Source organism: Sus scrofa, chromosome 8 (assembly GCF_054392235.1).
Source record: "Sus scrofa isolate SSC_HxYL_T2T_F1_AM1 chromosome 8, Sscrofa_HxYL_maternal_Yorkshire_Landrace_v2.0, whole genome shotgun sequence".
NCBI classification, from domain to species: Eukaryota; Metazoa; Chordata; class Mammalia; order Artiodactyla; family Suidae; genus Sus; species Sus scrofa.
The window spans coordinates 20,436,761-20,463,485 of record NC_139390.1 but is presented as its reverse complement, the minus strand read 5'-3'; the positions used below and the strand labels follow the sequence as shown (position 1 = coordinate 20,463,485).

The following is a 26,725-nucleotide window of genomic DNA, read 5'->3' as shown; positions in this document are numbered from 1 at the left end:
TTTATTTTTAATTTTTTACCATAGTTGACTTACAAGGCTCTGTCAATTTCTGCTGTACAGCAAAGTGACCCAGTTATACATATTTATACATTCTATTTAAAGGCATTCAAAATCATTACTTCTTACGGAAGCTCTATGGATCACTAATTAGATATATTCCAAACAAAAATCAAATTTAAAAAGTAATAGAATTTGTAACTAAATTAAAAATCATAGGCAAATTTACAGAAAAAGTCATTTTTCAAAGGAAATAAAACGTATATTTTAATCATTTCTTCTCTCATCAAAATGATATCTAGATTTTCTGCCTTGGTCATTCCTTGCCTTCTTTTCTAAATTAGTATAAATGAGTGCAACCGTTGCTCCATTCTTACAATACTATTTCTTATAAAAATCACAGTTTCAGAGCAAATTTCAGTCGTGAAAAGCAAAGTGCTCATGATACGAATACCATAACTGATGTGCTACATAGTAAAGAGATCTATGTACAATGGACAGTAGAATTAGAGGAACAAATATTAACATTATCAAGGTGTCTCTGGAACTTGCTTTTTTGCAAAATTCTCACAGTTGCTTTTTCTTATAAAAATGGGGTGAAATCTATGTGACTGATAATAGACACTGCTTTAAGATTCATTACTGCAATGGGCTCAAAATTCAGTTGCCCAGACCCCACAGGGATGTACATTCTAATTCAGTTTAGAGGTATCAGAACTTCCATTTATATTTAATTTTATCTCATTTTTAATTTATATTTTGTGAACATTTTTAAAAGATATAACACTAATATTCATAGCATGTGTGTAATACAGTAAAAATATTTTTATAAATACATACTACTTATAGACAGTTATTTATTTATAAATTGTGTCAGGGAGGGCATAATGATGGAGACTAATGATATTCGTTAACATAGAAAAGCAACCCAGACCAGAAATCAAGAACCCAGGTTCAGTCTGTCCTATCATTTATAAACTGGTGACCATGGGCATACGGCCTAATCTCCCTAAGCCTATTTCCTTATCTGCAATAAGATAATTATAATATATTCTTGGCTCGTAGGGTTGCTATGAGGAGTCCATACCATAGTGTTTGCAAAGCGTTTACAGTATGGAATAAACAGTAAATACTAAATAAACGTTTTCTGTTATTTTAGTACATAAATCCTTAAACATGAGTTTGAGAAGTCTTGCAGTCACAAAACTAAATTAATTCATCATTTCCCGGTTTTGGCCATCTAGCCTTTTTTTATGGAATAACTATTAACATTCTCCACCCCTCTAATTGTATGCTTACTGCATACTGAAAGAATTAAAGTCTGTTTTTAGCATCAAGTTTTTAGCTAACTGAACTATGAACACCTCAATAATTATAATATTATAATTTAACAGCAAGAATTCTTTCTTTTTTTTTCTTACTCTTTAGGGCCACACCTGCGGCACAAAAAAAGTTCCCAGACTAGGGGTCATATCAGAGCTGCAGCTGCAGGCCACAGCCATAGTCACAGCCACAGCAACTCAGGATCTGAGCCATGTCTACAACCTATACCACAGTTCATGGCAACACCAGATCCTCAACCCACTGAGCCAGGCCAGGGACTGAGCCCTCATCCTCATGGACACTAGTCGGGTTCTTAAACCGCTGAGCCACAACAAGAATTCTTCAGCACCTCCTCTCTTCACCTTACCTTTGCCCTGCCTGTCCTTTCAGGTAAAGCCAAGTGATCCCTCAGTCACATAAGTTGTGCATGTAAAGCACTACTCATTAGATAATGTCAGTCAAACTTAACATGTTTTAAAATGTTAAAGACAGGAGTTCCATTCGTGGCACAGTGATTAACGAATCTGACTAGGAACCATGAGGTTGCAGGTTCGATCCCTGGCCTTGCTCAGTGGGTTAAGGATCCGGCGTTGCCATGAGCTGTGGTGTAGGTTGCAGACACGGCTCGGATGCAGCGTTACTGTGGCTCTGGTGTAGGCCAGCGGCTACAGCTCCGATTTGACCCCAGCCTGGGAAGAACCTCCATATGCTGCGGGAGCAGCCCTAGAAAAGGCAAAAAGACAAAAATAAATAAATAAATAAATAAATAAAATGTTAAAGACATATCCTAAAAATAAACATGAAAAGTCTTATTGTGGGTCACTTCCGAAATGAAGCCTTTTGAAAGAAGTTATATAACTTCACTGTTTTCATACTTTATAATTCCATGGCTTGAGAATTTCCCATCAAAAATAACTCTAGTTAGCAGAGCATAGAAACAAACCATGGTAAGCAGCCTCTAAAATGGCTCGCAATGATCCCCACATCCTCTTTTATCCGTACTCTTGTGCAACCGCCACCCACCCCATCCCACCCCCCGGCCAATATCAGCTGGACCTAGTGACTCACTTCTAACAAACAGAATATAGCAAAAAAGGTAAAAAATTAAAAAAAAAACCTAATAAAACATCCTTGCCAAGATAAGGTTACAAAGAGTTTGACTTATATTATCACTACCCCTTTTCTTTCTCTATCCCCTCCCCTCAACCCCTACCTTCAGCTCCCTCTCTCACTGAGGGAAGCCCACTACCCTAAGAGAGCCCGATGGCAGGAAACTGACTCCTTCAACCAACAACCAGGGAGGACCTGTGGAGTCAAACAGCCACGTGAGCAGGCCTTGATGTGGCTCCTCCCCGAATCAGGCCTTGAGAAGACTGCAGTAACAGCTGACATCTCAACTACAGCCTTGGGAGAGGCCCAGAGCCTGAGACCCAGCTGAGCGGCACCTGGACTTCTCACCATGGAAACCAGGAGATGATAAAGCTATGAGTGGCTTAGCAAACCACCAAGTGTGGGCAGAATTTGTTACCCAGTAATAGATAACGAATACGTAGGTTGAAATTTTAACTCAAACAACTTCAGTAAAGAATATATGCAATTATTCCTTTAGAAAGAATACTCCACATTATTCAAAATTCAAATGATCCTTTCTTTTTTTCCACACCCTACTTTTGCCTGTTTTCTTAAGTGACTCTCCTTGTTCAGACATAGCTACATCTGTGTGGTTAAAACTAAGTTTCCTGAGAGGTATACAGATAGATGATGTCAAAGGTGTTTTTCAGGCAGAATAGCTAATATGAGAAAAAGGGAAATAGCAGCTACAGCTAGATTTCTCATATAAATTAGCCTTAAGGTTGGTTATATACATCAAACCAACTGTTAAGTTTGAAAAAATAAACTATTCCAAATGACATCAATGAAAGGCAAGAAAGGCTAAAAAAGAAGAAAAAGTAGAAAGGGGGAAAAATCTTTTTAAATATAAATGAAAAAAGAGGAAAAGTAAAAAGAGAAAATGAAGTCCATACACACTAGAAATAAAATTTCCAGTCACAAAGTACACAATAACGATGTTAATTCCCACTGCCTCCTACTGCCGTACACGGGCCAAAAGAACTGTTCAATACTCTCATTTAATTGATTGGTTGATCAAGTACTACCCTGTCCAAAATATCTTCAACATTGACGGAACAGGCAAACTTAACTGTAATCAACAACTCAATCTAAACAGGTCACAAATTCAGCAAATACTGACATTTAATCTTCTTGATCTTGGGCCAGATGCCAATGACCTCGAGAGCAAAAGCATTACAGCCTGCTCCTAATCTGAAACACTCCTAGTCTTCCAATTTCAGTTTTAGAATACCTCTGGGAAATTGCCAGATATTTATTCTCTTACTTGTCCAAGTACCACATAGAGTACACTCTTAAAGTGTTAACTCATTAAAGAGTTAATGAGGCCTGCCATGACCATCCTATTTAAAAGTATAGCCATCCATTCTTTACCCATCCTGATCTCCTCTTTCTGGCTTATTTAGCTTTTTTTTAGTCTGTCTTCCCACAAGACCCAACAGAATGATAGCCTAAGGGCCTGAAGATTTTTATGAGATTTTGTCTGTTTTGTTCCTGATATAGTCCAAGATATTTTTGAGCATCTGGCATATAAATAGATCCTCAAATATTAGCTCAATATCAAGTGAATGAATACACTAGAAAAGTAAATGGTTTCTCATACGACCAAAAACAAAGAACAAAACTGTAGAGCACTGAAGAAAAAAATTAAACTTTCAGCCAGCACTTTCAAATGCTAAATATTTTGCTAAATTTAAAAAAAGCAACATTTCAACTCAAAAATTGCAAAAAAAATAAGTTACTTTAAAATTTTTGACTAAGGTTTCCTATTAAACTCACAAGTTTCCTAATGATGGCTACTAGGAAACCTATGATTGTATTACTATTCACTTTAAAAAAGAGACACTTCAACAAGAAATACAAATAAAGACGCAGTTATAATGAACTGAAGATATCAAATGGGTCCAAGAACTACAGAATTAATAACCATTCTTTAAAGCCTACAACATATCATATTCTCTAAAATCAGTCTTGTCCAATAGAAATAAACTGTGATCTATAAATGCAATTTAAAATTTTCTAGAAGTAAAAAGTAAAAAAAAAAAAAAAAAGTAAAAAAAAGTAAAAAGTAAAAAAAAGTAAAAAGTAAAACCAAACGAGTGAAATTAATTTTATATTTTATTAAACATAACCTAACATGTCCATAATATAATCACTTTCAACATGAAATCACTATTTTAAAGTTTAGATATTTTATATTTATACAAATCTTCAAAATTTGGAATGCATTTTATACATATAACACGCAATTTTGGGGGGGGCTCTTTTTTGCTGTTTTTTTTTTTTTTTTTTTTCTTTTTAGGGCCACACCCACAGTCTCTGGAAGTTCCCAGGCTAGGGGTCAAATCAGAGCTATAGCCATAGGCCTACACCACAGCCAGAGCAGCGTGGGATCTGAGCCACATCTGCAACCTACACCACAGTTCACGGTAAAACCAGATCCTTAACCCACAAAGTGAGATCAGGGATCTGAACCCACAACCTAATGGTTCCTAGTTGGATTCGTTTCTGCTGCGCCATAACGGGAACTCCCATACCTCAATTTTAAGTGCTCAACATACAAATGTAGCAAGTAGCTACCATATTGGAAACTGACCTCTAGATTCTTCCGGGTACTAATAAAACATAGAAGCATACTATATTTGTTTTCAAATATTAATATTGAAGAAGTACAGAAAGATATCTTCTGTTTTTAAACATGAAAATTCACCTATCATATCAACAGAATTCTAGTCTTTTAACAAAAGTTTTACTTTTTAAACAGTCTTTATTCTGACTTTCATTACAGCATATTTAGAATTCCAGTAAAATGTAAAAGACTTCAATAAGAATTCTAGTAAGTATAAATTATACAGCCATGCATGCTTACTTTGTTTGGCACATGTGATACTGATAACACTTCACACATTTTGAGCATTTAATATCTGATGATGAGGTAAAAAGATGAAAATAACCTGTAATTCCAGGAACGATTATGTAATCAAAATTACATTCAAAGAGGCTGTTAGACATCTGCATAAACCTACTTAATACTTCTCTGTCCATATATTATACATAATTTGAACAGATCTTTTCCTTGAAGGTATTTTTAACAGTTAAAAAATGTGAATTTTGCTTTTTTCATATTTAAATATTTTTGTAATTGTGATATAGTAAGAAATATCTCTGGTCTTTATCCCTAATTCCTAGCACAGAGCTCTTAAAACTCTTGGAATTTCCTGAGCGATAGTCTTCTGCCCCTTTGATCATACCTGAGTTCATGCTCATGAGACGACTGAGTGTGGGCCCCTAGACATCCTCACGAAGGGGCCAGTCACCAGAAAGACCAAGGGATTAAAGAATTGGAAATTTCAGTCCCACTCATTTGACCTCTGAGGAAACTGAGCACTAGGAAAACTCGTGAACCTCAAGATTTGGCGAGTTTCCAGGTGGGTGACCATATCGAGGTATGGGAGGTGCTGAGAGGCAGGCACACCCAGAGACAGCATGGAAGCTCCGCAGCCCTCCTATCATACCTTGTCCTGTACATCTGCTCCATTTGGTTGTTCCAGAGTCGTATCCTTCTGAATAACCCAGTAAACGTACATCACATGTTTTCTTGAGTTCTGTGAGCCACTCTAGCAATTTTTTTTAATTGCAGTATAGCTGATGCACAAAGTTATCTAAGTTACAGGTGTACAATGTAGTAATTTTTACAGTTTATAACCCATTGACAGTTACTATAAAGTACTGACTCTATTCCTCACGGTGTACAATACATCCTTGCAGCTTAGTTTATACATAAGAATTTGTACCCCTTAATCCCTTACCCCTATATGGCCCCTCCTCCATTCCCTCTCTCCACTGGTAACGACTAGTTCGTTCTCTGTGTCTGTGAGTCTGCTTTTCTGTTTTATTCATTAATTTGTTATATTTTTTAGATTTCACATATAAGTGATATCATATAGTATCTGTCTTTTTCTGCCTAATTTCACTTAGCATATAATACCCTCAAAGTCCATCCACATTGGGGCAAATGGCAAAATTTCATTCTTTTTATGGCTGAGTAGTAAGCATTCCATTGTGTGTATGTATTTGTGTGTATCTTCATTATCCATTCATCTGTTGATGGATATCACTTGGATTGCTCCCATATGCTGGCTAATGCTGCTATGAACACTGGGGTGCATCTATCTTTTTGAATTAGTAGTTTTGGTTTTTTCAGATATATGCCCAGAAAATTTTTAAACCTGAGGAAGGAGTCATGGGAACTCCAGATTTATGACCAGTTGGTCGGAAGTTTGTAAACATAACCAGAGCCTTATGACTGTGATCTAAAGTGAGGGCAATGTTTTGGGTCTTAATTTATGAGTTGGGATCTCCAGGTGTCAGAATTGAAGTGAACTGATGGAAATTCGGTTGGCATTGGAGAACTGAAGAAACGGTTGGTGTTAGAAAAGACCTTAGAGTAGTAATATTTATAACTTCATCTATCAATTAACAACAAAAGTAACTTTATTTTCTAGATTTTTAATATATAGAATCTAGCCTTAGAGTCTCAAAATTAACCTATCTTAATAAGTTAATATGTAACTTCTAAAATGTGGCTGTCTACAGAGTTCCCTTCGCGGCCCAGTGGTTAACGAATCCAACTAAGAACCATGAGGTTGCGGTTCGATCCCTGGCCTTGCTCAGTGGGTTAAGGATCCAGCATTGCTGTGAGCTGTGGTGTAGGTTGCAGACGCGGCTCAGACTCCGAGTTTCTGTGGCTCTGGTGTAGGCCAGCAGCTATAGCTCCGATTGGACCCCTAGCCTGGGAACCTCCATATGCCGTGGGTACGGCCCTAGAAAAGGCAAAAAGACAAAAAAAAAAAGAAAGAAAAAAAAGTGGCTGTCTAAAACTACTCCAGGTTTAAAAAGTGAAATTGCACACCAATCTTTTCAAACATTTTATAATACTAAAACTCTTCAAATTAACCATATGTTCTCCTAGTCTCACCTCTACCTCCCCCCAAAACAGTTCTTAAAGCAATACCAAAATCAAAGGAAAACCTAGCACCATCAGTGTAATTAATAACTTAAAATTATATCCCTTCTACAAGTACCGCAAGATTTAATGTTAAAAGGTACATCTCATTTTTTTTTTTTGCCACACCCATGGCACATGGAAGTTCCTGAGCCAGAGACTGAACCCACTCCACTGCAGCAACCCAAATCACTGCAGTGACAACACCAGATCCCTAACCACCTGAGCCACAAGAGACCTACCTCCAATTTAACTGATGGACAGAATTATGAACTGCACAGGACAATCACCTACTGAATACTATACACTCTCAGAGTTGACACGGAATTTGATAAAACTAATACTGTAAATGACTAAGAAAATGCACAATAATTTTAGGAAATCTAGTTAGTCTATGGTATAATTTCCTCTACAAAGACTATCAAATATATGAACACAAAATTCTACTTACTCCATAAGAACATATAGTAATAATTTATGGAAAAAATAGAATTTATGTTAGAATATTTGACAGTCAAATTCTTAAGCAACTAATTGGCAACTAAATAAACCACTTAGATAATCTTGGAAGGATTAGAAATAACAATTCATCACTAATTGAATTACTACGAAAAAGTAGTTTGGTAGCTTAATTTTATTGTGTGTATGTGTATATTTGTACTGGAAGAGGGAGAAGGAATGATGATGATGTTGAATTAATTACTCAATACAATAAAATGACCCAAATGATGACCACTTTATGTTATTTTCCAGTAAGAAAATTCCTAATAATCCCCTAATTTCATTTATTTTATGACCACAGAATATATTTACATACTTCAAATATTTTTTAAATTAGACACAATGTAAAAATAGGACTATACGGTCATCTGTTATTCTAAAAGTGAAAGAAATTTTACTATTTTGAACTGAAACCATGATTTTGATATTAATGGATCTGAGTTCTAATCAAAATGATTTAAATGATTTAACCAAAACGAGAAGAGATATCTCAGTGAGGAGAAACTAGTCGATACAGAGATATTAAAAAAAGAATAAATATCTGATCTAATAAGTACTAAGAAATCACTATTAAATTTCTTAGCTAGAGAAAAACATTCTCAAAATCATGCAAAATGGATTAGAGAGGAAAAATTTAGAGGTAATAATCTAGGCATAAGATAATAAATACCTAAATTAAAACAGAACAAGCAAATAACTAAAGACATTTAAATGAAAAAAGAAATATTTATTTACTTATTTATTAGTCTTCTGTCTTTTCAGGGCCACACCCGCAGCATATGGAGGTTCCCAGGCTAGAGGTCTAATCAGAGCTACAGCTGCTGGCCTACGCCAGAGCCACAGCAACTCCAGATCTGAGCTGCATTTGCAACCTACACCACAGCTCACAGCAACACTGGATCCTGAACCCACTGAGTGAGGCCAGGGATCGAACTCACAACCTCATGGTACCCAGTCGGATTCATTTCCTCTGCGCCACGACGGGAATTCCCCCCAAAATAAATTTTAAGAACACAAAATTTTATTTATAGCAGAGGTTGGCAAGCTACAGCCTGATGCCTAGTTTTGCAAACAAAGTTTTATTGGAACACGGCCATGCCCACTAGTTCATACTGTCTACCGCTGCTTGGCACATAATGGGAGAGTTGAGAGGAGAACAGAGACCCACAAAAATTCTAATATATTTACTATCTCAGCTGTATCAGTTTCCTAGGGCTGCCGTAACAATGTACCATAAAGTGAATGGCTTAAAAAAACAGAAATTTACTTTCACAGTTCTGGAGTCTGTAAGTAGTCTGAAATCCAGTGTCAGCAGGGCCATCCTCTATCAAAGGCTCTAGGGGAGAACCTGTTACATGCCTTTCTCTTAGCTTCCGGAGTCACAAAAATCCTGTCATTCCGTGACTGGTATCTGCATAATTCCAATCTCTGCCTCCACTGCCACATGACCATCTTCTCCCCTGTGTCTGTCTCCCCGCACGGTGTTCTCCTCACTGACAAGGGCACCAGTCACACTGGAACAGGGCCCATGCTATGCCAATAAAATGCTCACCTTAAAAAACTGCGTCTGGAGTTCCCGTTGTGGCGCAGTGGTTAACGAATCCGACTAGGAACCATGAGGTTGCGGGTTCGGTCCCTGGCCTTGCTCAGTGGGTTAACAACCTGGAGTTGCTGTGAGCTGTGTGGTGTAGGTTGCAGACGTGGCTCAGATCCCGCGTTGCTCTGGCGCTGGCGTAGGCCGGTGGCTACAGCTCCGATTCAACCCCTAGCCTGGGAACCTCCATATGCTGCGGGAGCGGCCCAAAGAAACAGCAAAAAGACAAAAAAAAAAAAAAAAACTGTGTCTAAAATAACCCAGTTTCCAAATAAAGTCATAGTCTGAGGTACTAGGGGTTAGGACTTCAAAATGAGTTTTGGGGAAGAACATATTTCAACCCATAACCTGGCCCTTTACAGAAAAAGTCTACCAACTCCTGACTTGGAAGAGTAAAAACTGAGCAGTAGGTCCACCAGTACCACTGAACAGAGAGGGATTTCAAAGAGAAGATCTGGGATTTTGTCTTAGATAAACTAAATTGAAAACAAAAGTAAGAGTCCTCAAAAGATGTGAGGAAGCAATACATGTAGGTCAGAAACTGGACTGGCTTAGAGATGGAAGAAGCAGGAGGAACCTAAAAGAGGATGAGCATTCTCAAGATAAAGGTTTTATACAGCAGATCAAAAATTGGTTTTTAGAGAATATTACCATTAGAAAACGTGATGAGGGAGTTCCCATCGTGGCGCAGCAGAAACGCATCTGACTAGGAACCTGAGGTTGTGGGTTCAATCCCTGGCCTCACTCAGTGGGATGAGGATCCAGCGTTGCCGTGAGCTGTGGTGTGGGCAGGTGGCTACAGCTCCAATTAAACCCCTAGCCCGGGAACCTCCATATGCCAGGGGTGTGGCCCTAAAAAGACAAAAGACAAAAAAAAAAAAGAAAAGAAGAAAAAAAGAAAAAAAAAAAAAACAATGTGATGAGAGGATGTCACTGTTATTCAACACTGGATAATAATGGAAAAAATAATGTCATTCAGTATTATATACACTAAAGGAGAAGCATCTCAATGGTGACAAATACAATAAAGAAGTTGAAGACACTGGAAAAATGACCAGGGAATTTGGTGAGCATGAGACTACAGTCAAATAAAGAAAACAACATCTATGAAGAAAACTAAAAGAGACACCAGACTAGGGGTCATGTAAGAGAAATAAAGCATTATTTATTTGTACAGTGGGTACAGTAGATTATTACATAGTGATAATAAACCCCCTCCCAATAAACCACATCTCCAAATATACATACCCTTGTATAATTCTCTCCCTCGTACACTGAGCTCAGCCAAATTACTTGCTTTAAGCCAATTTGATATTAACGGGCACAGCAAGCAGGGGCATGATAAGCACTTTCACATGGAAACTTGGAAACTTGTTTTCTTGGAACACAGCCACCTGGAAGCCAGCTGCCATGCTGTAAGGAAGCTTGAGCGAGGCTCCTGAATGATGAGAGGCCAAATGGACAGAGACTCTAAAGGAAAGCAGGTCATCTAAGATATTTCAGCCCAGCAGGGCTCGCAACTAAATTGCAAATGCCACGGTGACCTCAGAGCACAGAAAAAGTGCCCAGCAAAGCCCAGGCAACCCAGAGAATCAGGAGAAATAACAAACTGCTGTCATTTTAGGCCACTAAATTTTGTGATCTGTAAAGCAGCAACAGATAACTGACAGAGTCAGAACAGGATATATGTTTGAGAAACCCAAGTACATGAGCCTGAGGATTCTTATAAAACTGGAAAACTTGTACAGGTGTTTAAAAAAAAGAAAAAAGATGTAAATACAAAGGGTAAAATTAAAACATTAAGAGAAAAACTAAAGATGCTGAAGATGAAGGCATTTAGTCATATGAGGAATAATGGGAAAATTTAAGATGAAAAATTCAGTCATTCTGTTTTAAAAGAATACCAGGGAAAAAGTGTTTCCACCTACTTCATCACTTTCATCTACTTCAATTCCACCATCTTTGTCATCATCCATTTGTTTATGTATTGTTTGAAGAGCTTCCAGACTGAATCTATCTTCTTCTGTGAAGCATGGTGGACTCAGTGACAAGCAGGGATCTGAAATAGAACAAAGGGCCATTACTAACTTGCCATCCCCAAACACAAGGTATAGTTAAGAGAACATAATTTAAAACAAAATCAACAAATTAAATTTCAGACTAAATCAAACTAAGAGGCTTTAAGAAGTCTACCAGAGTATTTTCCACATCAAAAGTATGACATGTGAACACAGTGACTAAAATAATTCAATTTAGTTGATTTTAGTCAACTACAACCAGTACTAAATTCAGGTTGTCCTATATTCTTCTACCTTCTTTAACCATTCTCCTCTTATCTAACTCATTATATTTATAAATTATTCCCCCCCCCAAAAAAAGCCAGGTCAACTCCCTCCTTTACAACAACCAAAAAAACCCCAAAAAACAAACAAAAAGAAACAACTAAAAATCACAGAGTACAAGGAACTATTTGTGTATAATCCAGTTTAATTAAAATGTAGGGCCAAGGGAAGCATTACAAAGAATAAGAAATGTAGAATATTCACATGATCCTTAGAAATTTTTTTTACCATTTTTCTAACAGAATCCAAGAGTCCAATATATGACTTTTTAAAATACATAACTTCTTAGCTTCAACAAGGAAAAACTGAATTTTTAAAAATCTTGTTCTTCATGTGTTCCTTAACATACATTTATTTATTGGCTAAACCTCTTCCTATGGAAAACGAATGAATCCTCACTTTCAGGTTGTCAAAAACGATTTAGAGATTGTGGGGATTTTCATGGCTTAAAATGCAATTAATAAAAATTACCTCCTGCTGACTCAGCGAGTTAACAGCCTATATACCAAGATGGAAAAGTACTGCCAAAACTTCATTCACACCCAATCTGGCTGACTGGTGGACTGACAAAAATCCAGGAACTGACTTCTATTCTACCAGGTCACTAAAATAATGACCTTTTAAAATGCCATCAATATTTAAAACTCTGGTCAAGATCTGCTAAGATCTAAAAACTTACAGGCATAATGATCCATTATGATCCCTAATTCACAAAACATTCAGAATCCTCGTATGCCTACGAGGGATTTTGAATGGATGCAAAGTAAAATACAAGCTCCGAGGCATCACAACATGTGGTGTAAAGATCTTTATACACTGTGTTATTATCTCCAGTGATCTACTTTTTACATATACTTTATTTGGTTAATAAACATATAAAGTGAGTTATTACAACCAGTACATAAGGAAAGGGCCAGCATCACTCACTCTGATTAAACAGGCTTTGTTGTCAAACTCTCTAAGCGAGAAGTCAACAGGGAGGACCAGAGAAACCTTATAAAGCTTTCAGAGAAAACTAGGGAGAACATTACGGTCTGAAGAAAAAAAAAAAAAAAAAAAAAAAAACAACCTCATAAAAACAAAATTGTAATTTTATTGTATTTAATAAGACATTAATTTTCAGGGTCTACTTTGGGATGTAACTACTCCTTGAAGTATTTCATAACTTACTCCATGAAGTATTTCATAACTTCCCGTGAGCACTTTCTTTTTCTGAACACCATTCTACCTGCTGAACAAATATCTACTGAGCACCTACCATGTGTCAGGCATTGACAATACCACAGTGAACAAAAGAGATAAAAATTCCTCATAAAACTTACATTCTAGTGGGGGGGAGGAGCACAACAAGATAAATAGATAAAAGGCAGTGCATGACAGTAGTGGTAATTACTAAGGAAAAACAAAGAAAAGATAGTGAATTGCCAAGGGATTTGAAATTTGCAACTACATCTTTATTCTCAAATCATTCTTTAATGTTGTACTTTTAATTAACCTCTAATTGTTCAGTGGTATTTTGTCTATACAACTAAGCTTATGAACAGGGCAGGGACGATGTTCTTCCATTTTTCACGTGCTTATAATACACAGAAACTCAAAAGTTCTAGGCTTCTGTACTGTGCAAACCAGCGACCGGCACTAGAAATTAAAGAGGTAGGGAGTTCCCGTCGTGGCTCAGTGGTTAACGGATCTGACTAGGAACCATAAGGTTGTGGGTTCGACCCCTGGCCTTGCTCAGTGGGTTAAGGATCTGGCATTACCGTGAGCTGTGGTGTAGGTTGCAGACGCGGCTCGGATCTGGCATTGCTGTGGCTGTGGTGTAGGCTGGTGGCCACAGCTCCGATTGGACCCCTAGCTGGGAACCTCCATATGCTGCGGGTGCAGCCCTAGAAAAGACAAAAAAGAAAAGAAAAAAGAAATTACAGAGACAATAAGAGCATCCTGTATTCGAAAAAGTTCACAGTCTAGGGAGGAAGAAGGCACGTTACAGGGTTTGGTACCATTGAGAACGTTAATTGTGAGGTGTTATGAAAGCATGAATAAAGGGCACCTCATCCACATTAGGAAAGAAAAGACATTTTCTAGAGGTAAACTTGGAGAGTTTTAAAGGATCTGTAGTTGATGATCCTGGAAAGGAGAGAAAAGCACGCCCATGTTCAGCGGCATGAAAAAGACATGAAACACCCAGAGAAATACAACTGGCTAGTATGTCTAGAATACAGACAATCTGTGGGGAAAAAACAAGAGATCAGATGTGAGATTGGTAAGAAGGGGGTCAGATCTCTGAAAGTCATTTTCCATACTAAGAAATTTGGATTTTTCATCCTGAAAACTATGTGAAGCCCATAAGGGATTTCAAGGTTCACACAATCAGGTGCGTTATTCTGGTAATTCTGGTGACCGTGGAAAATAGGATGGAGGTAAGACCGGGAGGCACAGCTGTCAGGCACTTCTTTCAGAATTCTGATACCACTCACAGGTCCACACCCCAAGAACCAAGGAGGTAAACGATGAGGACTGCGCTAAGGTTTGGTGTTCTGCCAAGGTGGAGCAGCAGAAGGAAAGAAAGACAGAAGTTGAGGGGACGGCAGGAGTGATACCACATAAAATTGTACTTCCTTTTGGAACAGTGACTTAAGGCCTGCAAATCTAACTTAGAAGAGGTGTGAATTCTGAACTCGATTCCCTGTTCTGAGGTCTTTCCGATTTTTTTCTCAGTTATTTCCCTTCTAGGTTAATTCAGCACAAGTGATCATTTTAACTCGAAGTAGTTGACAGTTAACAGTCATACAAACTGTTATATAAGATCTATGCATATAATGAATCAGGTATAATGGTTTCAAAGATAACTGCTAAAATACCAAAATCGGCCCCCTTTTGTAACATCTTAGAGACATCTGGCTTAGCCACCCAAGATGCACCAGTGCACATCATGTACTCCACAGCCGGAACTTGTTTCTGACTTGTTCATTTAAACATACGGAGGGCCTGTCGCATGCCAGGCCCTCTGCTTGGTGCAGAACACCCAACTAAGACAAATTTCCTCTCCTCAGTGCCCTCACCTTGTGTTAAATGCTACACGGTATGACACATCTTTTTAGCATTATTACTTTGAGCATTCCTTTCTCTTTTCTCCATCAAGACGAGCACATTCTACTGAGGAAAAAAAAAAAAAAGAATCAGCTGAAATGAAGACTTAACCAAAGTCAGCAATTAACACCATTAAATTCTACCTGTTTTCCTCTACTCAAAGCCAAACACTCAGATTCTGCAGAAACAGAGTTAATGAATTAAAATGATTTCACCTAGTAAGAACATCTAATCCATTCCAGAAGACAATGCCATTTTATGTACATACTGTAATCCCTGTGTGGGGCACATATTACCTCCATTTTGCAGATAAGAAAATGAGACTTATGAGTAACTTGGTTAAAATCACACCCCTAGAAATGACAGAGCTGGGATTCACATCAGTCTTCCCAAACTCCAATTTATGTTTGAGCGTCTGGTGTGATGAACATGAATGCATCCATGTTGCCAGTGTGAGAGAAGCATAAAGGATTTGCTATTGTAGATACTGCCAGAACCTAGCTGAGTGGCTGAGAGCACCAAGAAGCATGTATGTGTCCCACAGAAGGGGATCACTAGACACTGCATGGATGACAGTCATAATCTAGAATACAGACCTATCGCTTCTTACATTATTTCTCCTTTTGATAATAACATAACTTTAATTCACACTCCCCTCGAAAGAACCTTTACAGTAAGTAGATTATCACAGTAACAGCCATATGTTGAAAGTTTAAACATATATAAATATTAGAAGCCAAAAAATAAGCTTCTGAATTTGAGTTTTTAATCTATCAAATATATAAACACCAGGCACCAGGTTAGAAGCTAAGATATAAAGGGTAAAAACAAATAAGGTTAAATACGGCAGGTGTAGTGACAGACATGTAATAAACATATAATGGTAGCCAAACTGAGAGAGAAGTCTTGCACGGCAACAAAACAATTTGAGGAGAAGGCGGTATTTACATTGATTCTTAAAAGACAAGCAAGCGTAATCTAGGAAGACGTGTATAGGCAAGACCATAAACTGCTAATAGGTATGACACTAACAAATAATTATGACAGTAAATATCAATTATGGGGTGTCTATTACATAGCACATAACTGTATATACAAAGTATACATTACACATTTTACTTTGCCTATAAAATAGGCATTATTACTGCCATTTGACTGGGTAATTAAGGGAAAAGACTGACAATATCAGTAAGGGCCAGATTATGGAGGGAACTACAGATTATTCTAAAGTAACAATAAAGGGGAAGAAATATTACTAAATTACTCTCTGAAAGCCCCACTCGCAGTTTCCTCAGCCTGCACAGCTATCTCCCAAGCTGTGCTTGGGCGTGCTTTCATTCCAACACAAATGTTTCTCCTCAGAGATCATCTTATTTCCCTAAAACAGCCTTCCCCTCTTCAATCGGCTGTATTTTTCTTCACAGCACTTTATCGCAGGGCACATGTTATGTATTTATTTTCTTAAGGGCCAACGCCCCCACGATAATGCAGTCATGAGATCAGAGGTTTTGTTTTGATCACCGCGCTCTTTCCCCAGTGCCCAGAACAGTGTCTGTCTGCACATAGTAAGCGCTCAAAAAATGTATTTACTTGATTACTTACCTAACTGGTTTTCAGTATCAATGTTCGGAAGAGAAAAACTTTTCAAGAAATTACTTGGCTGATTAGGAAACTAAGATGTAGAAACTGGCAGTAAAACCTCTCTCTTAATGGTACTAAAATTAAATCCAAGTTGTAAGTAGAAATTCACTCATATTACCCTTCCTCCATTCATTTAAATCTATTCAGAGACCTCCAAGAGCCTAAAGTATAAAGTCTATTTACTCACTGTCAAATATTGCTGTTTAAGTATTTAATGAACAAAATATATAACACATTATTTAAAAATGGAGAACTTTAAAATATTTAAGATGGTCTTCCTCAAGGCACTTACCCTCAGCAGCAAAGATAAAACTTCATGAAGGCAAGGACTCAGCTTGTTTTATGAAGTGCTATCATATATATAAAATATGTATATTATTATCATACAGTACTACTCCTAACAAATAATTATGCCTGACTGACTTTTACAGGCAAGCAACTGCATTTTGGGTGGTTTTAAGTAAAGAGAAATTGGATTTTCATGAGTGAGGTTAAAAAAAGAGAAAACAAGAACAACCCCAAAGAGGAAGTTAAGATGAGCGCTGGGACACACAAGAGCGAGTCTGGCCAGCAGACTGGCTCTCAATAGAAAGGGCTACTGTGCTCCGCCCTGCTCACCTCTCCTCCAGCCGCTGCTACTGGCCTTCGGTGGAAGAGTGGGGAGGCCAAGGATGGTAATAACTACAAGGCACAGGCCAGTCCCACAGACAAAGAACTGTCCTCTGCTAGCCATGGGTACTCCCCAGAGGGAGGAAGAAAACACTCGCAAGCGATGGGTGGAGGAGCAGTAGGATGTGAATCTGGAAAGATGACCTGGGACCATCAGTGAATCTGGAAAGGTGACCTGGAACCACAATGAACCAAGAAGGAAGAGTCTAAAAGAAGCCACTGATCATTTCTGAAGTAAACTATGACTTGATGGTTAACGTAACAGAGCAAAATCACAACTTACATTTTGTGTAGTGCTTTCAAGTTCAAAAAATGTTCTTCCATACAGGCAGTTTTATTTTAATCTAGCGAAGAAACTAGAGTCTCAGTTTACATGCTTGTTACCAATGAATGCCCATTTCAACAGTCCAGGCAGGAAGTAACAGAACATAAACTATAACCACAGCAGTGAGGATAAAAAGAAAAGGTCAGACTGAAGTGACAACTGGATGTAGTGAGAGAAAGGAGACAAATATGACTGTCATTTCAGAACTAAAAGTCAAGGTAAAACAAAGGTACACTTCTCTTCTATTTGGCTGAGTGAGACGGAGCAACAGAGTTACAAAATGTACCAGATGTGATTCCATGAAGCCTTTATGGAAGGCATAAATATTTATGCCCCATTTTATATTCCGCTGCCCCAGTCAATTGATATGAGCAGGGAACACAGTTCAGAAATCTAAGAAAATAAGAGCTTAAAAAATAAATGAAGCTGAAAAAGTAAATCCAATCGTTAAAGCTAGTTTCCTCCTATAAGACCTTTAAGGTCAGCAAATTTCATGGAGAAAAGAGTAACAAAGTAGGAGAGCCAGTAGGAGAGCCAGCCAACTTTCAATCACAAACCAACGACGGTAGCCTGTTAACAATGTGCTGCATCATATAACACCAAGAACTTGGCTCAGCCTCCTGGCAACTATTCACGAGTCTCATGATTAGGATTTTCTTAATTACTACCACTGAGAGAAAAATTTTAAATAAATTTTTTTTTGTACTTAGTACTTCCATTAATCGTTCAAGCATTTAGAAAATCAAATACTTCAATCTGAAAGTTTTAAGAGTAAATTTTCTCTAAAATCTTCAGGGCTAATTATTTAGTATCATTTTTCCCTAAACCAACAATCTGATTCAAACGCAAAAAGGAAAGCAAATAATGTCTTCTTTTTTGATATCCTCTTTAAGGAAGAGTCTGTCTTACTAATGCTTAGCATATAACCAACACCTAGCATATAGTAGGATTAATGGATGCTTCTCAAAAAGTCTGGTAAATAAATAATAAAGGATGCCACATACTTTTTTAAAGAGAGGTAGTTTCAAACCATTACCTATTATATTTTCCAGCCTATGGCAGAGATTCAAAGTATGTTAACATTTACTGAAAGTGTATTACATGCCAGAACAACAAGTGAGAAAGGGAAAGTTGTAACTGGTATATACAAAGCTGTACCAGGAGCTATAAAAATGCAGGTGAAGGACTCTAGAATCTCAAATGTTTAAACACAGACTTTTGAAAAGTTCAACCATTAAAAGAGACATCTTACCAACAGAGGGGTGAGAAGCCACTGCTGATGTATCAAATTATGGCTGAAGTGTTATACTGAAGGGAAAATAAAGGGCCTTTACTTTGAAACCCCTTCTGACTGACGATTGCCTCTTGGAACTCTGAATCACTGACTTTGTTTACAAAGTACTTATTAATTAATTTGACTTGTTAAAAAAAAAATTTCTCCCTGACCTGTTAGCTAAAATTTTCCCTTAAAAATTGCTATGGTCAATTGTACCTTCCAAATGTTCTGAACAGACTAATATAAATTCAGTTACTTAGGTCCTCTCCCACTTTCCAGGGACATTTTTCAACTTAACCATCTTCTGATTATTTCACTCCCACCTATTGTCCCACCCACACAAAGTGTCCTTGCCACTTCAAAAAGCTCCTCCTGCTAATCTTCTCAAAGAGCCTCTCTAAAGGCAGCAGACAGAAGGTGATGTCTCTGCCTCAAAACTATCTTCATATGCAATTCATTTATCACCAACACGCTCCTCAATCCAAAAAATATCTACACTTAATATTCATGGTTAACCAATATGTGCCTTCTATGTATATAGATAAATGAGCAGAAGGAGCGTTGATGCAGCTGTATTTATCTCTGTATTCACTGACAGCTGCTTAATTTTTTCCATTGTGTTTTATACTATAACCCCTCCTAGAAAGCAATACTATATCTATTTATAACATCGTTGTAACTGTCATATGCAGGGGAAATACTGTTGACTAGGTACCAAAAAAAAAAAGTAAACAGGTGCATGCATACACTAATTCACTGATGCCTGGTTTCTAACATTTTGATGAGCAACATTATATGCACAGGGTAGTGGAACAGCTTTGCTTATTTTTATTTATTTTGGAGGGAAGAATATGGTAATTCAAAGTTACACCCAGAACATTACGAATGTCCTTAATGCCACTGAATTATATACTTAAAAATGGTTTAAATGATAAATTTTATGTTATGCATATTTTACCACAATTTTTGAAAAGTCCATAAACAAGACATAAGCTACAGAGAACAAAGACCATTAAAAGCATCCTAAATACATCAATGCTTGGGAAATGAAGAGAATGTTGTTACCACTAGGCATTGGTCCAAGAGCAAGACATTGTTTCACGTCTCTCAGTATAAGAACTTAACTACAATCACAGAAAATAAAATCAGCATCCCAAATTTCACAAGTGAGAAAGGCTCTCATTCTGTAAAGGAAAAAGAATTTTCAATTCTTTCTCATTCTGCCACTTACTATATAATCTAAGGAAAGTTATTTAACTTTGCCTGAATGTCCTCATCTGCAGAATGGGAGTAGCAGCAAATCTGCAAGGTTGCTGTTAGAATTAAGTGAACTATCTATACATAAAACACCTAACAGTGTGGGGCACATACTTGGAACTCCATAACAACACTCAATAGACACCTTTTACTATTATTAAGAAAGGTAAGGAACCCATAGAAATTAATAAACACTGGAGGAATTCAATGCCAAGTCTCCTGCAATCTCGGTCTACTCAATATTACATTACCATTACCTTACCAGATATCAAAGACACCAGTTGTTAATTACACTGAACTCTAAATATCTTTTGGCTGATCCCCAAACCAAATAGACCCTGAAATACAAAGAAAGGAGATAAAGAGGGAATAGAGTCTTCCTCAGGTAATTTACATGCCAGGTGCTTTGCTTGGTTAACTGATTCTACTTCTCTCAACAACCCTCCCAACTTGGAATCCTGAGACTGCTTCTCATGATGCGTAAGCCAAGACTCTCATATGTAAAGGAATTTACCCAGACAAAAGCTTTAGTCATTTTATTGAAATTCAATCCAGGTCTGCCCAAATCCAAAGAACTTTCTTTTTCCCTATATCCCATAACCTGTCAAAAGAAAAAGACAGATTTAAAAGTACCCAAAAAGTATATTTGCTGCTGTAGTCCCATCACCTGGAACATCACCTGAAACATAAGCATTCAGTAAGTATGTACGGAATAAACGACTCAATGCAGAAATTCAATGAGTGGTCACGGGCTAAGCAGGTTTATATTTATATCTGCCTAGCTTTAATTACACTAGACTGCATGCCACGGCCAAAAAAAGAAAAAAAGAAAAAGTGGTTTAATTACACTAGAAAACTTTCTCTTTATCTACAGAACAATCAAATCAACAACACATAACTAAACCATCAAATGTGATAAAGTACCAGGCACTTCAGCTGACAGTGACTCCACTCTTCCAACTGGTAAAGGTCAAAAACTCCAAGGTCATTCTTGAGGACACTCACACATCGAATCCAACCCCAGGAAATCTGTTGGTACTACCTTCGATGTGTACAGGTATGACTGGGTCACTCTGCTGTACAGCAGAAATGATCACAACTTGTAAATTAACTATACTCCAATAAAACTTAAAAAAAAAAAAAAAACGTAGATTCTGCCCTATTCGGAGTCACCATCTCTTACAGGGATGACATCCCTCACCTTTGATGTCTTCTCTCTCCTTTCATAGCCAAACCCACGGCCACCCATTATCATCACTCCCCTGCAAACACCCTCAACTCTTTTGCCATTCTCTCACTTCATCATCCTTAGTTATTAGCAAAGCCATAACCCTGATAAAGATCTTATTTTCCACCTACTGTGCATCTACACCCATATATCTCAACACAGCTGATTGTGATGCCTTAAATCCATAACTACAGACCTCAACTGTATCCTTAATGTTGCCATGCAATCAGGCTCTAACTCCCAGATCTCAACACTCTCCCACTCTATTTCACACCTTCCTGATCCTCAACCCTCAACACTCCGTCCTTATTCACCACACCAAGGGCTTTGCTTCCTATGCTTTGCTGAAAAAAAGAAAAGTTTTTTAATGAAGCAATTGGAAGAGAGGTTCCATAAACTCTCACGACCCATCGATCTAACTCCCAGTGTCTACACCTCATACTGTGCCTCATAATGACCCAAGTTTCTTTTTTTTCTTTTTTCTTTTTGGTCTTTTTAGGGCCACGCTTGAAGCATATGGAGGTTCCCAGGCTAGGAGTCTAACTGGAGCTGTAGCTGCAGGCCTACACCACAGCCACAGCAACACCAGATCCGAGCCGTGTCTGCAACCTACACCACAGCTCATGGCAACACTGGATCCTTAACCCACTGAGCAAGACCAAGAATCAAATCCGCAACCTCATGGTTCCTAGTAGGATTCATTTCCGCCGTGCCATGACAGCAACTCTCGAAGTTTCTATATAATGCCAATTCCTATACTCATGAATTAAATCTCGTCCCAGTGAGCCCCTCCGTATTACTACTGCGGGTATTCATCATTAATATTTTGTTCTCAATGGATCACTGGCATCATAATGCTCTTCTCCCATCCTTAAAAAAAAAAGAAAAAAAAAAGGCAAAATACTTTCAACTCCACTCCACTACTCTTCTTTGTAGAAAATCTCCTAGAAAACACTGATAACATACCATCTCAAATATCCTCCCTCTTTCTACAAAAATACACTCCAACCAAAATATCTTAAGAGGAAGAATTATGCTCCTTGACTTCATACTATACTACAAAGCTATGGTTATCAAAACAGTATGAAAACCAGCACAAAAACAGACCCACAGAAAATCAATGGAACAGAATAGAGAGCTAAGCTATAAATCCATGCACTTATGGTTACCTTAATCTACAACAAAAGAAGCAAGAGTATACAATGGAGAAAAGATAGTTTATTCAATAAAGGGTGCGAAGAAAACTAGACAGCTACATGAAAAAGAATGAAACTAGAATATTCTCTAACACTGTATACAACAATAAACTCAAAATGGATTAAAGGCCTAAATGGAAAACAAGAAAACATAAAACTCCCAGAAGAAAACATAGGTGGAACATTCTTTGACATAAATCGCAGCAATAATCTTGGGATCTGTCTCCTCAAGCAAAAGAAACAAAACCAAAAATAAACAAGTGTGTCTTAATTAAACTTCAAAGCTTTTGCATAATAAAGAAAACCACTGGAAAAACAAAAGGACAACCTACTGAAGGGGAGCAAATATTTGCAAATGATATGATTAATAAAGGATTAATACCCAACATACATAAATAGGTCATATAACTCAACATCAAAAAAACAAACAAACAAACAACAACCCGGAGTTCAGTCATGGCACAGTGGAAACAAATCCAACTAGGAACCATGAGGTTGTGGGTTCGACCCCTTGCCTTGCTCAGTGGGTTAAGGATCCGGCATTGCCATGAGCTGTGTTGTGGGTCACAGACGCAGCTCGGATCCCATGTTGCTGTGGCTGTGGTGTAGGCTGGCAGCAACAGCTCCAATTAGACCCCTAGCCTGGGAACCTCCATATGCTGCGGGTGCGGTCCTAAAAAGACAAAAGACAAAAAAAAAAAAAATTAAAAAATGAGCAGAAGAATTGAATAGACATTTTTTCCAAAGGAGGCATGCAGATGGCCAAAAGGCACATGAAAAGATGCTCAGCATCCCTAATCAGCAAGGAAATGTAAATCAAACCACCATGAGATACCACCTCAAACCTATAAGAAGGACTATCATCAAAAGGAACACAAATAATTAAAGTTGGCAAGAGTGTGGAGAAAAGGGAGCCCTCCTACACTATTTGCGGGAATACAAATTGGTGCAGCCACTATGGAAAACAGTATAGAGGTTTCTCAAAAAACTAAAAACAAAACTAGAGCACAGCCCAGCAATTCCACTCCTAGGAACAGATTTAAAAAAAAAAATAACAAGAATAATTCAAAAAGATATATGCACCTCAGTGTTTACAGCAGCATTATTTGCAACTGTCAAGACACAGATAGCAATCTAAGTGCTCATCAATAGATGAATAAAGATGTGGCATATCCATTCATCCACACACAATGGAATACTACTCAGCCATAAAAAAGGAAATTTTGCCATTTGCAGCAACACTTACATGTGGAATCTAAAAAGTACAACAAACTAGTGAATATAACAGAAAAGAAGCAGACTCACAAACTAGTGCTTACAGGGGAGAGGGATTAGCATTATGGGTGGGAAAGTGGGAGGTACAAACTGTTGGGTGCAATACAGGCTCAAGGATGTACTGTATAACACAGAACATAGCCATTATTTTATAATAACTGTAAATGGAAAGTAACACTTAAAAATTGTTTTGACCAGAAACACAACGTTGTAAATTAAATACACCTCAATAAAAATAACAAAATTTTAAGAAAATTTTAATTAAAGATGGAAAAAAAAAATGTTTTGAAACACTCCAATCAGGCTTGTGCTCTCAAAACTGTCCTGGTCAAAATCACCAGTGACCTCTACATTACTACATCCAAAGGTCAATTCTCATTTCTCATGTTACTCAGCCTATCAGTAAGCACGTCTGATCATTCTCTTCTTTACTCAGTTTCCAGGACAATGTAATGTTCTTGTTCTCTTCCTCACTGACTGATTTTTCTCGGTCTGTTCTCATAAGGGAATGAGGCAACTTTGGGGGATGATGGTTATGTTCATTATCTTGATTTCTGGCAGTGGTGTCACAGTGTATACACATGCTAACATGTATCAAACTGTACACTTTAGAAACTATTCATTATATGTCAACTAATACCTCAAAAAAATGTTAAAAAAAAAAAAGTCAGCCTTCATATACTATTCCTGGTCTCCAAGATTGCTCAGGTAGCATGAAAACAGGATTATTAAAGTTGTTTTTAGAACCTAGAATGAAAATACCCTGGCCACTGAGGACAGTTAGTTCCCTTCTCATCCTATTCTCTCAAAATAACTTGGATCTATCATTTTCAATCATTTTCCTAACAGAAGAGAGAGTCAAATGGGTGGTGAAGAGTTTGACTTTCCATTGTCATCTATTATCATTACAGAATCAGAAGGAATCCGCTACCTTCCTTGTTTTTCTCCAAACATTAATATCCAAAATGTCTTTTATTATTCTTAGCACTCTTTCCAAGCCCCAAATACATTTGGCCTTTAGAATTACGAAGATGGTAGACGAAGATCTGTACTACTTTCTTATTTACTATCAGTTACATGCCCTATTTTCTATCTCTTCATAATTTTTATACCCTGTCTCAATTAACATCTACCCATATCAGGTATTTTAATAAATATCATAAATGGAGTTCCCGTCATGGTGCAGTGGTTAACAAATCCCACCAGGAACCATGAGGTTGCGGGTTCGATCCCTGGCCTCACTCAGTGGGTTAAGGATCTGGCGTTGCTGTGAGCTATGGTGTAGGTCACAGACACGGCTTGGATTCCGTGTTTCTGTGGCTCTGGCATAAGCCAGTGGCTACAGTTCCAATTGGACCCCTAGCCTGGGAAGCTCTATGTGCCGCAGGAGTGGCCCTAGAGGAGGCAAAAAGACCAAAAAAAAAAAGTAATTAAGTAAATAAGTAAAATGGTGCTTGAAGCATAAAAAAATAAACGCATTAAAATATTCTGCAAAAATCAAGTATCTATGTGTGCGTAAAATTATCAAGCTAGCAAAACTTCATGGAAATTAAATATTCAAGGAGCCACTCTGGTTATGCCACAACTTCAAGCATTTAGCGGAACTCATTAGCAATAAGAGACTCATGGAGACATGGATGGGATGGTGTCATATCTGTGTTCTGTACAGTATATTAGCTACAGAGTGTGGATCTGAGGACAACAGACTGAGGACAGAGAGACTAGGTATTTTATCATCCCAAGTCACAAGGTCTAAACTAAGGTTGTGCTAGTAAGGTGAGATAAAATGGAGCAGATTACAAAAATATTTACAAGGCAAATTTTACTAATTCCTGGAACTCTCATTCATTCTACTATGGTATGCAGCTTCCAATAAACAGAGATGTCATCAATCAGAAAAAAATCTTACTGATTATCAAGCATAAAAGTAACTATGTACCACTTTGCTTTGTATTTTATAATTTTAAAGAAAGATATATCTAGATATATAAACTAAATTTCTGAGTAAATAGATACTAAAAACTAAACTCATATTATTATCAACTTTTTTAAGCTCAATTAACAACAAGAAGACTCTTCTTAAAGACAATCCAAGAAAACTCCACCTAGCACATGGCAGATTGGAGCACTGCACCAGGTCCCTTCCATTTCAGGATACGAGGAAAGGACAAGATGTAAGGTGGCATCAAATGGATAGAATCTGGCCTATAAGGACATGCTGTCAAAAAGACTTGACAATTACTGCATTCTTCCTGTCTACAGAACTCAATCAGAAATTTCTAAGAAATGATTTAGAATGATCTAGAATGGAATGAAAGAAGTCATTCATAAAACAGGACTGATCTTGGTAAGTAATGCTAGTTCTGCTTCCTGAAATGTGACTGTGTAGATCCTATCCTGAAAAGTCTCATTTACACTATCACCATAACCCAGGCATAAATTCAGCTTCCATCTAAACAGAAAGCTTTATCACTAAAATCCGTGATTTCTATCTAAACACAGCTACACTTTATCAATTAAGAGCAAAGCTCTTTGTAAATCATCTACCTGAAGATCAGAACCGGGTCAGTTTTCTAAACACAAACTTTTAGCTCTATTTTTGACACAGAGGGGTAAGTGAGAACATCTATATATTGAAACTATTAAACGCTCAAATTCAGTTCCCTCCTCTCCACCTCTCCACCACTGCCATCAGAGAGAACCTCATCACTTCCTCCCACAGCCTCCGGTTAATGGTCTCCCTAGGACCATTACATGACAAATGTAGCCCTTTTACAGCCACCACAAAGACCATCATGTCCCAACCACCTCCCACCCTCTGCTGAAATCCTTCAGTACCTCCCAATCCCCATAAAGAATAAAGTCCAATCTCTGCAGC

At 37.6% G+C, this 26,725-nt stretch overlaps 1 protein-coding gene and 1 long non-coding RNA gene across 3 annotated transcripts in view; both read right to left on the bottom strand.

Moving 5' to 3' along the window:
• STIM2 (stromal interaction molecule 2) overlaps nt 1–26,725 on the bottom strand; it is a 153,066-nt gene that overhangs the window by 80,003 nt on the left and 46,338 nt on the right. For both annotated transcript variants that reach the window (NM_001435944.1, NM_001435945.1), the window contains 1 exon segment: nt 11,477–11,607. In NM_001435944.1, coding sequence (NP_001422873.1) covers nt 11,477–11,607 — 131 coding nt within the window.
• On the bottom strand, nt 575–2,436 carry LOC146400363 (uncharacterized). The gene is made up of 2 exons (XR_014812286.1): nt 2,389–2,436; nt 575–1,581 (listed from the first exon to the last, which is right to left on the bottom strand). It is a non-coding gene; the product is annotated as an uncharacterized LOC146400363 (long non-coding RNA).